This window comes from Harpia harpyja, chromosome 19 (genome assembly GCF_026419915.1).
Source record: "Harpia harpyja isolate bHarHar1 chromosome 19, bHarHar1 primary haplotype, whole genome shotgun sequence".
NCBI lineage: Eukaryota > Metazoa > Chordata > Aves > Accipitriformes > Accipitridae > Harpia > Harpia harpyja.
In genome coordinates, this window is record NC_068958.1 from 11,500,887 (window position 1) to 11,514,663 (window position 13,777).

A 13,777-nucleotide genomic window follows, 5' to 3' on the forward strand; every position below is an offset into this window, starting at 1 on the left:
CATCATACAATGAAGCAGCAAAAGTTTCTCACAGTTCAGATGGCAAAATCCAATGAAGTAGGAAGCATCAAGCAACTAAATAACAGGGTAGCCACAAAACACCTCCTGTCCTCAATTATCATGGGGAAAAAGACAGAATTAAGAATCAGCCTGCCCTCACCTGGGATGAGAACACAAGATTTCTGTACATTTTAAGGCTCCTCTCCAAATTAGAATAACAAACAAGATAGAAAAACAAAAACCCCAAAAGATACTAGTATCTTTAACAATTCTGACTCCTCACATAAGCATACTGCAAATTCAGCCTCTGCACTTATGTCAACTCTGATACCACTTAATTGTTGAGACTGTAATTAAAGTATTGCATTACAGGCTGTGGAACAACACATCCTTTCATCTGCTAAAGGTAGTCGAGAGCTCCCTAGAAGGTTCTCTGCCCCAGAGGCAGAGACAAAAAAAATGTGCAAAGATACAACAGTAGGAATATAGTATCTTACAGCACAGCATTTACTTGCTTTCAAGTGTTTTACATGGATAGGCCAGGTCATCAATATCCAAAATCAATTTCTTTTTAAACAAGATGGAGCAGGGGAAGCACTACAGGGTTTGTTCATATGCAAGAGCTCCTCACCTCCTAGCCAAACTTGCATGCTAAAAGCATGCATCAACATTCAGAAAAGGAATATGATTTTCTAAAGTCTTGGAATGACTGTTTCAATTTTTTCCTTAAGTTATGTTGGAAGCTTTTCATCAATTCTTTTCTAGCATGATTGCTCAGAAACACAAGGGGGCACAGTGACAGCTGGGAAACCTCTCAACGTGCTGCCACAATTGGGCCCAGCCTTCAAATAAAAGTTCCTTGTACCTGCCCTGGGAGATACACATGTGCATCCACCACATCCCAAGGTGGGTGTTGGCATACACTACCTTCTCCTTGCTTGACCCATGTATATAGGACAATCTAACCTGCGCATTCCTTGGTTCCTTCCAACCGCAGAATGCAGTTTTGCCCAACCTCACTATGCTAGGGATTACTTGTAAGCTGCAAGTCTTTGTGCAGAGTAAGCACAAACAAATTCTGTCTTTGTGCCTTCTAGATGAACAGCAGTGCCAAGGGATTGGTGTCTGGTGGCAGAGAAGGTAAGCAAGACTGGTAAGCAGGTTTTTACTCAAACTTGCCTGAATGAACTGGAGTTGCAGCCAAACATAATGGATGCAGCGACAGTAAAACCTCCTTGTTTTATTCTTCACGCAGTCGGGTCTTGGAGTCACACACTGAGAGTGTGGAAGACAAATCTGATCTCCTGAGAGCAGAATAATTATGAGATCTGTCTCTCAGGGACTCTTCATCATTGGGTAAAGGCATTGAATCAGAAGATAAAGCCAGGCTTTAAGGAGCACAGAGACCCAAGTCGGGCTCAATGCAGCAGCCAATAAGTGACCAGGTGGTACATGGACCTGCACGTTTGGCCTTCTCTGAAAGCATGGAGCGTGACCACACTGCATGTGGCACAGGCTTCAGGAGCACAGACAGACACACAAGGCAACAAGTGGGTTCATCAGACACAAATATCTTCATAACAAGAAAGGAATAACTTGCTTCTCCTAAGCTGCTGCTTTTATCCTCCCTTTTCAGAGGGCCAGAGCTGAAAATAAAGAAGAAAAGGCAGAAAGAACGAGTTGACGAAACAGGCCAACTACCCAAAATGAAAAGGCGTGAGTCTGAGTCAAATCCCTAGAGTCAGCAAGAAAGCTCTGTGGAAAAAAACTGCTTGACATATCAAGAGCTGAGGTGAAATAGTAAGTTTGAGGAGAAAACTAAATGGAAAAAGGAGAAATGAAAAGACACCCTGATGAAATATCTACAAATATCCTTCAACAGCAGCTCCTCAGGGAAGGCTTAAATGCTCTGCCTGAAGGAAAGGGCAGTGGAGAGAAGGGAAAGGCATGGCGTGCTGCAGAGCCCCGTCCACCTATGCATCATGTAGCACAGACAGGGCGGGATATGCAGACTCCACAAGTACCGTCTGGTAAAGGTCTCTGGCACCACGTGCATTCATTCCCAGCATGAATGTGCAGCTGATTATTATGCCTTATTGTAGATAGTACATCTGAAAAAGGCAAGTAACTTCTTTTAATAATAGCTCTTTCCTTCTCAATAAGCATACCTTAGGCACATCATGTGCGTTACTGCAAATATAGCTTCTTATCAAAATAACCAAACTGGAACAGATCTAATGCTTTGTATTTTCCCATTATGCCTATGTGGAATAGGCACGTTGGACCAAATTCACTCCTAGAATTATGACGTTATAATCAACAACAAAGCTTGTCATCACAATTTTGCTTAAGTCAGTCTTCTGAAACAGCATGACCCATTTTTTTTTCCAAAGCCCTAGGGATTCCCAGATACTTCTGTATTAATTATTTACTCCCCGTAAATTTCAGTTTTCAAACAGCTTTAAAAAACAAAGAAAGGGTGGGCTGTATGTGGGATGGCTGAAGGTCATGCAAATGATTTATGGGAGGGTTTATGCCTTTGTTGCAGGGTTTGATGTGTCATTATTCTTGCAACTATGTAGCTCAAAGGTATTATTTTTCTAAACATAAATCCCCTTTCCTTCCCTCAAGCTCCACAATGTTTCTAACTGAAATTAACTTAGCATTTAGCAAAAGCAAAAAGCTATAATTTTAGAACTGTATCACTTCGATTTGTTTTATTTTTATACTCACAAGAGAGAGAAAACCTTTAGATCCTATGAGCCTTTTGTCATGACAAGCCACAAAGATAATTACTAGGAAGCTGCTCTGGTAAAACCTCCCAAACCAACTGTCACTAGGAAGCCAAACAAACATTCCCAAAGTAACAACTAAATAATTGATATTACTGGAGTCACAGAACACAATACCTTTAACAGAAATAACCACCAGCCAGCACCCTGTAAGTGTTAGCTCTCTCTGGGCTTTGTGACCAGTATGATTCATGCTTCTAGAACAAGGCAGGAGGTTACTCCATGTAGTATATTATCCAAAGGCTACACTATCAAGAGCCTGTGCAGCAACCCATCAAGATGTTTTTAGCTGGAACGGGCTTTAGTCACAGGATCATTTTAACTACCTAGTGCACAATCTCTTGAAGTTCCCTTGTTCATAGAGATGGGGACCTAAGAACTTATTCTGACCTTCCAAAAGCAGATTTTTACAGAGTTCAGAGTAACTTCGTCCCTTCCCCAGAGTCTTAATTATATTCTCACTTCAGAATCAAACTTTTAAGAGATCCGAATCTTTCGTCTAACCACAATTTAGATGACAATTCAACTACAGAAATAGCATTCTGTACCTTTCCATTGAAAACACAATACTCACACCATCCATGTGCCAGCCTGAACCTCCAGAAAAAGCATTTTAGTCCATGACAAATACAGTTTCAGAGAAAGAAGAAATTATTGTATTTATCCATTTATCCATTTAATCCTCAAAGTCCTCCATATTACATGGATGCAGAAATGAGCAAATTAACGGATAATGGCACATGGTCACATTGCTGAATGGGTGGTGCGCATCCAGAAATCCTAAAGCCAACACAGTAGCAGTGCAGCGGTTCAGATTTGTGGAGAAGGACAACACCGGACCAACACACAGCTCAGTAATCCTGCTCTTTCTTACCTCTGCTCTTGAAAACCAGCAGGTGGTAGCTTGCAAATTAAGTAGTAGAACAAAAAATAAATAGTTTGGCAAAAATTACAGCAGTGTTTACAGAAGGAAGAAAGGAAGGGAATGAGCAAAATGTGCTGCCAGAAATATAGAAGTGCACATATTTTAGCATGACACAGGCTTCAGCAGAGACAGAGATATCAGATAGCTCGTACCAAAAAAAAAAAAAAAACCCATGAGTGCTTTGCATCAGTTGATTAGAAGCCTCCTGAGATACCCAGATTATGTAGAAGCTCTCCTCCCCGGCTTTACTTTGTGTCTCCACAGGACAGTGCTTATCTCAGAAATGAAATACTAAAATCATCTTAGGTGAGGAAACTGTGAAAGCAAGCAGGATAAAGGCATCTTTGCAGACACTCAAAGAAACAGCCACAGTGCTGGTTGTCTCAGCATCAAGTGACTAATCAGAACAAGCTGTCACAAAGGAGCTCTAACCTTTACTGTAGCGAATACTACCCCCAAAGCACGCACTGGCCCAAAGACAAAAATGTGATATTTCTGTAGACTTAAATAGAGCGACTATGTACAAATTGTTTTTTTTATTTTTGAGAGCAGTATTTCAAAGCACTGTTTTAAAGAAAGGCTTCCAGAACACAATGATGAAGACAACAAAGACAGTGCTCTCTTGAGACAAAGGACTACTAAATTTGTCTCAACATAAAACTCTCAAAGCAAAAAGGGATTCCAAAGAAAAACGTCAGTAATTTATTTCCAAAGCTCACCAGGAATTCAGATGGAATTCTAATAGAGTGTTCAGCCCACATCTTGCCCTCATATCTGCAAAAATACAACCTTTCTGTAAAGTAAGGCTGTCAGAAGTGTATAGGTACCTGGGGTTTTGGGCAATTATAAAGAAGAGAACATTCTCCCATTAGAGGACATAACTCCTCTTGCTGCTCAAACCTTGAAGAGCTTTGGGGACCTTTGAAATATTGTGAGCTATTTTCTAATACCAGAATCCATAGGAGAAAAAAATCCATAGTGCAGGCCAATAAAAGAAAGAAGCATCATATTTAGTGCCCTGGTCATCTCCTGGTATTAAGCCCAACTCATGAGAGGTCTCAAGAGGTCACAAACACTCATGTTCCTTCTGCAGAAATCCAGGCACAAATCCACACAGCAGGTTAAGTTTGTGTAACAAAAGCAATTCCTCAGTGTCTCCCCCAAATGCTGCTTACAGAACAGTGCTGATTTTATCGAATGCCTGTTATCCTGAAGAATCTGTCGCAGCCCAGTGACAGCGGTGCTCTGGGATCTGGTAGCAATGCACCAGCTTGTCCAGGATAAGCCGCCTACCTTGCTCCTCCGCCCCCAAGCACCAGTGCAATGGCGTTTCCAGTCAGAACACGAGCCAGGCGAGAAAAGTCAGAGTGACGGTCTGGTGGTTTCTGGAACACACGTTCATACATCTCTATCTGCAGAAGAGAGACAGAAGATGGTCATTCTAAAGGCAGAGTAGAGTCTACACTACCAGCTTACAACATACTGTTAAAAAGTGAATAGCTGTTCTTCAAACAAAGAGGGCTAATGAAGTATCCAAACTCTTCTACTGACCATATGCATCTCTCATACTTTTATAGTAGTTGGGAGAATTTCACTGTAGTACAGTATTTTCTTTGGAGTTATTTCTTTCTTGACAAGGATTTGAAGTTACTGGGAAGCATCCCAAGTCTGCCTGTGCTCTACCTTTAGCATGGTTTTTGCAAGCATGGGGATCCTCCCAATGAAAAGGACTCTGCCGTGTGTACACACCTATCGATAAGACCTTGAGATAGTATTTACCATAAAGAAGACGCGAGCCCCTTATCCCTATGTTTCCTATAGTAAATCGAAGCCAAACAGATTTAGAGAGAAAACTACCTGTGTAACAGCCAGTTGCACATCAGAATATCATGTAGTATCGTTATCTCAGATTACCTTTGATACATGGATACAAGTAAAGTACTACAGCTAAGGGACCAGCCACCAAAGCAGGAATCTCTTACCAGCTTGGGCAGGCTTCTTTTCGAAAAGACTCTGCGTGGACAGTGGAGATGAAGATGAGCAGAACACCAGCTCCGCATGTTGAGCCATTCCACAGTTCGGGAAGGGAGAGGCCCATCTTCCTTATGGAGTAGGACAAGTTGCTTCTGAGCTCGGACCGCAGTGTTCTCCAGCATCCTCTCCAGCTACAGCACATCATAGACACCAAAGGAATAGGGGTATCAGGTATTTACTGCTCCAGTATCAGTTTAACAGAATACTGTATTGTGAATTTTTTATATATATATATACACACACACATATATATACGTATATATGCACACACACACACGTATACGTCTGACCCCTATTCCTATCTGAATCTGCAGACAACTATGCACACTAAGAACCCTCAAACAAGATTGATTTAAACAACTACATTGTTAGCTGTGGGCTTACATGGCACATAGAACTCTCAAATCACACAAGGACTCAAACCTGAATGCTTAAAAATGAATGCTTTTTACCTAAACCACAGACCATTAAATGCACAGCACAGACACACACTGTTCATACAAAATGAGATTGCTTCCCAAGTCATACTTAAGCCTACAAATGTTCAGCATGTTTTGTTCCTGCACTTCCAATCAGACCACTTCTTCCTCCTTGTATTCCTTATTTTTATTTTTTTGTTGTTTTAGGCAACTGATGGCAACTTGCTTTTACTGTGCTTCCTGCCTCTCACATACAGTCATGAAGAACCAACACAAAGTGACACACAAGAACACTGCAGGTGGTACCAGTCCCAGGCTCTTTGGAGGTCAGACTCAGCCCTTCACAATCCTAAAAAAACCCACTTGTGACTTCATTTTTTAATTTCTTACAGAATTTTACGTGCCTAGTCAAACAACTTTGGTAGTAAAATACCAAAAATAACAATAGTAAGGGGAAAAAAAAGTACAGCTTACAATCTGTAATAAAATATATTAAATTAGTCATACAATACAATTTATATCTACTTTTTCCTTAGCACACACCATGAATTCCATCCAGGCAGAAAAGAATTTCTCTCTCTGCCTGGAGATCCTGCAAAGAAATTCTGGCAGAAATGCAAAGCTTCAAAGCAATCTGACTTTTGATTTACCATTGGCCAAAATGACTCTTTAAAGAACTTAGCTGGAAATACTTCTACATAAAACTTGCCACTTCAGAGGATCCTCGTTCAATTCATTTTCTATTTATAATACATATTTCCCAGGAATACTGCATTATTTATGCTTCGCTGTGTATTAAACCCAGGAAAATTCATGAGTATGAAGCAACCTTCTTTGATCTGGACTGTTAACACTGCAAATATGGGAAGGAACTATTTCCACACCTCTCCAACAGTAGGCTCCTGGTCTCCCAGTCCAACGATTAAGATGCAGTCAGCCTGCCGGATGCAGCGTTGAGTCCAGGGAGTAAGGGTGCTGTCTGCCTGGTAGAGTACAATACGGTGAATATCCTCCTGCTGTCCCAGCCAGCTAGTTAGTCGGTATTCATGGATACTGGGGACAGAAAAGAAAAAAACCAAAATTCAAACAGTTTTATATCACAGCTCCTAACAAAGTAGAGAGAAATCTTACATGTCAAGCACAAAATCTGAAGGGCATCAGAGACCTGCATCTCTTGCTTGTCCAGCCTAAGAACCTTATCTGCTTACATTTCCAAGATCATGCTTTCTTTATCTCTCCATTATTTATACCATTAGATATATACACAGAGGAAAGAGGATGCAGTGATGCCTAACTTCAATAAGACTTCCACGGAATCCCTAAGAATGAGTACACAATACCCACTTGGAGCAATTCAGCTTTTCCAATTTCACAAGTGAGAAAGTAACTATGGAAAAAAACCACCCACATTTGAACCAAATACTCTTGAAACATTGTTGTCTCAAACAACTTGATGAGAAAGCATAATATATGCTAGAACACAGGATTTTATTCCCAAACACTGTATATTTATAAGACCAGCGTAGTATCTTTCTGCATTTTTTTCCTAAGTAATAATGAGGACAGGTACCTGTCCAGTGCAGCAGAACCAAGTCGCTGTTTGATGTTATCGCTGGTGAGCAGCAACGCAGGACCTGGAAAAACAAGAAGTTTCATATGTGAACACCCGCCATTCAGCTCCTGACAAACTGGATTAAGAAAACATAGCTGTAACAAATGCAGTTCCATGAATTTGCTTTGAAGATCGTGATGTATCAGTGCATTGATCAGACTTGCTGTAGAAGGAAGAGCTGACGCAAAGTCTTCACACTTATCTACAATAACATCTTCCCATTCTCCATATTCCTAGAGCGCTCTTACTGCATTAGTTGCAACCTACAAGCTCTCTTTTATCGCATTCCTCAGTGTCACGTAGGATGACAGTTTCTACTGCAGCTGCATTTTCACAAACACAACATTCAGAATATCACATACCTTTTGCAACCATAGAAAGGCCAGGAGTCTGGTTTCAAAGCAAAAAGCTATTTCACTGACCTATTGAAATACTTTATTTGTTCAGCCTGCACTGAACCAACTCCCCAGATGAATCCTACAGCTTTCTATAGTAGTGCTACTTCTTATTCAACATGCCAACAGGAATCTATACCACTACCAACCCTAAGGAGAAAGAGAGTCCCAAATCTATAGGACACAGTCCGATTCACACTACTTCCACTATAGAGATAGGCATATGCACATATCTGGCACAACATTATATGCAAGGTGAAATTTGGTGCACATAAACCAAAGTGCCTGCAAGAAACTTAATTTTTCTTATTAGCAATTCTGTTTCATCAGCAGCAATACATGCCACGTGTGGTGGACGTTGCAGAATAACTGCAACTAAATACAAAAAAAAAGCAAAGAAAAAACTTAAGGGAATAACCTCATACCTAAAGAAAATATTATCTGTCTCATATTGAGAAATTCAGCTTTACAAACATGAAAGAGCAGTTGCTCTGTATTAATGTTTTCATTATGTAATCCTTCATTTTTTCATTAACAAAAGAACTGAAATTTATGTACGAAATAACAAAACACTTAATTATGTGAGGTCTCTCAAGGCACTAATAAAGCAGCATGGCTTAATGTGTTTAGTAAAAATCAAGGAACCATGAATGCACAACATGGTAAAAGATCACAATTTCACACTTATGTGCTCAAAAAGCAAAAACCCACAAGTACAGTATCTGCAGCTGGCCATCCTGACTTTCAGGGCCAACTCGTTTCCCTCACAATGCTTGATTCTTCCTGCAAAGGCTTCACTCTCTTTTAACATACTTTAGTGTTAGACTTGAAAAAAACTCGTAAGTATGATTTTTCATCTTGTATTTTCAAACATCCAAATTGTGTTTGCTCTCTGTTACACTGATAATGAAGGAAGAGCAAACAAAATGGACAAAAATATCCTGTAAGCAGAGACCAAAAAGTAAAAGCTGATAAGAAAGGACAGAAAGGAGGATGACTTGAGAGTAGAATTTAATCTCCTCATCATCCAATAAAGTTTATGGTGGTTGGTTCCTATGAAAGCAACAAGTCCCAAGTAGACGGAACTAGTTCATAAGCATATTTCAAGAGCAGAGCTGGTTTAATCTGCCCTTCACTCCTGCATCTGTGCTGCTCCTCCGTTTTTGCTCCTTGAACCGTCTGTCTGCCAGGAACCCCAATGCTTGTGGGGTTTTTTTTACCACCTTATTTTTAACACTGGTAGATTCCTTGATCTGATTCACCATTCAGCCTCACAAAGAGTTGGTCTAGCACAACTTTGGATGGTGTAATGGGATTAAGAGAGGTCTCCCAGAAGAAATACTGATGACATTGCATGCAATGAAGACAGCAAGGGAGAGAGGGCAGGTCAATTTTGAAAAAGCATTCAACAGCAGAGTTATCATCTGTGTTCATTAATGTGTCAAAGTTCTCAGCAAAATAGAAATGATATGTAGACCAAATATTCTTCCAGGATATGTGACTTACAAAGCTTTATGACAGCGGTGGAAGTTTAGTAGGCAAAGATGAACAGCCAGGAATGCAAAATGAGCTGAGGAATACAATAAAAATGTCAAGTAAGAGAGACTAATGCTGAGGAGGGAACAGCATGCTCCACCTCTGCATTTGGCTGTTACCTCCCTGCACCTGGTCACTGAGATCCAAGAACATCAGCAAAGGAGCTTGGAGTACAGCATATTGATCTGATGCACTGGGGCCCATGCCCTAAGGGGAAACCATTAAACCCAGCAACCCTGCCAGCCAGAACACCTTTTAATACAAGGTGAGAGAGGCAGACTTTGTAGAGCAGGGGTGCATCTTTATGTTAGTTAAGGTGATGGCTACTTCACCCACAGATATCTTGAATGGGGACAACACATCCCATCAAGCATCAAAAAAGAGCCTTGGAGAGGTATATTACTTCAGAAATCACGTCCACTCACCTCACTTCTGTATTTGGAAAAGAAGCAGTTCACAGTATATGACACAAACAAGTGCGCACAGGCAGACACACAGCTATGCTGGCTCGGGAGGAGTCTGCCCAGCATCCCCTCTGCACACCGGCAGCACAGGACAAAGACACCCAGACCCTTATTCATCCCCAGCACAGAACATGGTGATGCTTCCAACTGAACCAACTCTGTTTTGTTTCAGAAATAACAACCATCTGCTCTACACTTCCAATTTCTAGCAAGCTCCCAATTAATAAACCATTAAATAACCCTCCATTAATGTGATCAAGAACACCAACATATGTGTTCTCATAAAACAGAATGACCAAAAGTGTTATTTAAACTAAACTGCTGAGAGCAACAAAGTAATTAAAAAAAAAAAACTAAAAAAAAAAAACCCAACAACCCAACGCCCAAAATCATTCTCAAGTACATACCCCTCGAACAGCCACACCAGCAGGCAGGAGTGTCCAAGGTGATGTGCTAGTGCATCCTCAATGCGCATTATTATAGTTACACACCATCATCTAGTGATGCTCTCTCCACACCTGACATCAGTCTCACAGGTAATTTACAGCTACAGCTGGCATCATGAAAACATCCCTCCATCCTCCATCAGCCACCTGCACCCTTGAAGGACTGTTCTCTTTCAGTAGGATTAGACATGGGGTGAATAGCTCAAAGTTAAGAACATAGGACAGGTGATATGAGGTAACATTAAATATTTATCTAAGCCCAAAAACATATCTCTGATGATGACCAGCAGATTGCTGGGGAAGAGTATTAGAGCAAGGAAAACTTAATGACATTCTCCAAGCCTCCAGCAATTTGTACATCATTAATTTCTCAAGCCAGAGGTGGTGACTTTTAATAGTCCCTGTGAGATTTTTCTTTCACCAAACTTGCTGGGATTCTGAATCCCAGCTTTTATGCGCTTCAGGTGAGAATACTGCATGGCCGCAGCCTTACCTGCAGGCACAGAGGGTCATGATTCATGGGGAATCCTCATGGAGCATCTAAATCGGTACTCCAGAGTCACCTGTTTTTCAGTACAGAACTACAATTCCATGAAAGAGAGGTGAGGAGGAAAAAAAATGCTGGCAAATATCAGAGGTCTAAGTTCATTTTACCTTTTAAATAATAATAATAATAATATATATAATAAAAGGCACTCAAGAAAAGGGTTGAGACAGCCCTTCAGCAAGGCTTCCAAGCTCAAATCCTGCCCCAGTAAGGAGACATAAACATCACACGTGAGAGAAAAAACTCTTCATTTCTTTCCAAAGATGAGCATGGTACTCACTTTGGTAATTTTTTTCCACATAACATCAATTTTGTAAGATAGGCAGGAGTGGGAATACAGATATCCTAGTTCTAAGTCTAATAAAACATGATCAAAAAGTTGCCTAGAGAAATCAGAGGCCCAGAGGTCAAGGAGTGATTTCTGATGCTTAGAAATGGTTGCAAATCCACCTCACCTGGAAAAACTACTCACACAAAAAGATACGTCCAGTACAAAATGCACTGGGGAAAAATTCTAGCACAGCAAACTTTCTTGCCTGAACTTCATCAAAAGAGAATTTATATTTGGCCTAATAAAAGTCTACAAAATTATGTGTCAAAGAGACAGAACTGATAAACGAGTTTCCTATCTCAGTGTCAGAAGATCTTGCCCAGCAAAAAATAACAAGTTGTGCCAGGGTCCAGGCACCACATTAAACACTTAACATTTAAATCTAATCTGTGTGTAAAGAAATTCAGGCAGAACTACAATTGGAAACTCCAATAAATTATTAGTAAAGATAATGCAGTGAGCCCTCCAATACTTTATATATTTTTAGAAATTAAAATAAAGCTTATATTTAAAGGGCAGAAAGGAAGGAGAGAGACACATATGTTGAATTTTAACCCCTCTCTACTTCAGTTTGAAATTATATACAATCAAAGGGCTCCCACATATAATCAGAATTCGCACAGCCATGTGGTATCATTTAGCTGGTCTCGGTAAAAGAACAAAAAAGTAGTTAGGCAAATACTTTTTCAAAATCTGGATACTGTAGAAGAGTTTTCTGATAAGAGATGCTCTCAGCTCTACCAGGATTAAGGGGAAAAAATATTCGTAATAAATACAGACACGATGAACATTGACCAGAAATCATCAGCATGGTTATCCTAACCTGAAACTTTGCACAGCTGTAAAACTTGCCCACCTTCATCTCACTCCAGAAGTGGAAAATTCTGTTCCTTTTTTTTGGAAGTTTTATATTCTACATCCTCTTTCTTTGGAGGCCCAAAGACCAAGATTCAAAGAAAGGACTTTCACACTGAAGCATACAAGCAAACAGAGTGAGGAAGCAGTGATGTAGCCTCCGGTTCACCATGCTCTGCGGGACTTCCCTGCTCTCTCCTCAATGCTCAGATCATATTTTACATTTATACCTGTCTCAAGATGAAGGCAGATTCATGTGGAGTTATTGCCACCAGGTACCAAGTAACTGCTTCGCTGTCTAGCTTTTAAAAGAACAAACTCCATGGGAACATGAACATCCCTTAGTATTTAATTGAGACACAATCACACTGTCCAGAAACAGTATCTGAATTATCATAAACCACAGAAACACCAAATCTCAAAGAAACCAGCACGAATCACTTGGATAAAGCTGTGGGTGGTACCACACATTGATGCTCCCTGTGTGCAGAATGCAAGCAGGACCTGGCCAGCCAGGTCAGTGTGCTCTGGGGCCCAGAAAACCCAGTACAGAGAGCAGTCTGATCACATGAGGTATTCTCATTACAAATTTAAAAAAAAAAAAAAAATTGAAAAAAATTTATTAAACCCACACAACAGAATCAAGCAACCATATCAGTAAGTTCTGCCTCATTACAGGCAAAAGCGTTGTGGGTTGGTTTTTTGGGGGGGGGGGGGGGGGGGGGGAGCGGGGGGAGGGAGGGGGTAGCGATTCTGAATACTTTTCCAATTCTTCTGGACAGTATATATTAATTCATGGTGTTATGAAGCTTCCACTATCAGACTAAGGTATTCTATTTGCCATTATTTTTATACTCCTTTAATAAGATAGAAGCAGTTAAAAATTACCAAAAGAAAAAAATCCTGTTAAACAGATTAACCTGCAACCAGCTCCAACTCCTAGCACTGCCAATAGCCTTCTTAATGCTGGTTGCAGGAAAGAGAACCCATCCTCTCATCTAATTTTGCAGGTTGTGTTACAACCCAACCTGCATCCCAACCACTCTCACCAGGATGAGGGTCAGCCTGCAGCAAGGGCAGGTGCCTCCCAAGAACTGCAGTAGCTGATACCTCATGATGATCCTTGCACTGATCTCAGTATTACTGCCTGCATCCTCCTAATTTCTTCTATACTCGTCTCCAACCTGCAGCAAGGGGATCTGAGGCATCACTGCAATATTCATTTAAGTTGATATTAACAAGAAGAGTAAAGAATTTTCTAAAATAATATATTAAGTTGCAAAACAAAGCTAAAACCAACTGCTTTTACCCCACATACTAAGGCTACCCTCCACTGCTCTGGAACATATTTCAAGCCCAGAGCAATGAAACAATATGGATCAAATGTTAAGTGTTAAATGGCAACATCTGATTACAATTTA

General features: G+C 40.5%; 1 protein-coding gene across 4 annotated transcripts in view; it reads right to left on the bottom strand.

Annotated features, from left to right (window-relative positions):
- PNPLA7 (patatin like phospholipase domain containing 7) overlaps positions 1-13,777 on the bottom strand; it is a 134,000-nt gene that overhangs the window by 46,930 nt on the left and 73,293 nt on the right. For all 4 annotated transcript variants that reach the window (XM_052814281.1, XM_052814282.1, XM_052814280.1 and 1 more), the window contains 4 exons: positions 7,741-7,804; positions 7,055-7,223; positions 5,700-5,882; positions 5,011-5,129 (listed from right to left, as the gene is read on the bottom strand). In XM_052814281.1, the coding sequence (XP_052670241.1) occupies positions 5,011-5,129; positions 5,700-5,882; positions 7,055-7,223; positions 7,741-7,804 (535 nt within the window). The remainder of the gene's footprint in view (positions 1-5,010; positions 5,130-5,699; positions 5,883-7,054; positions 7,224-7,740; positions 7,805-13,777) is intronic.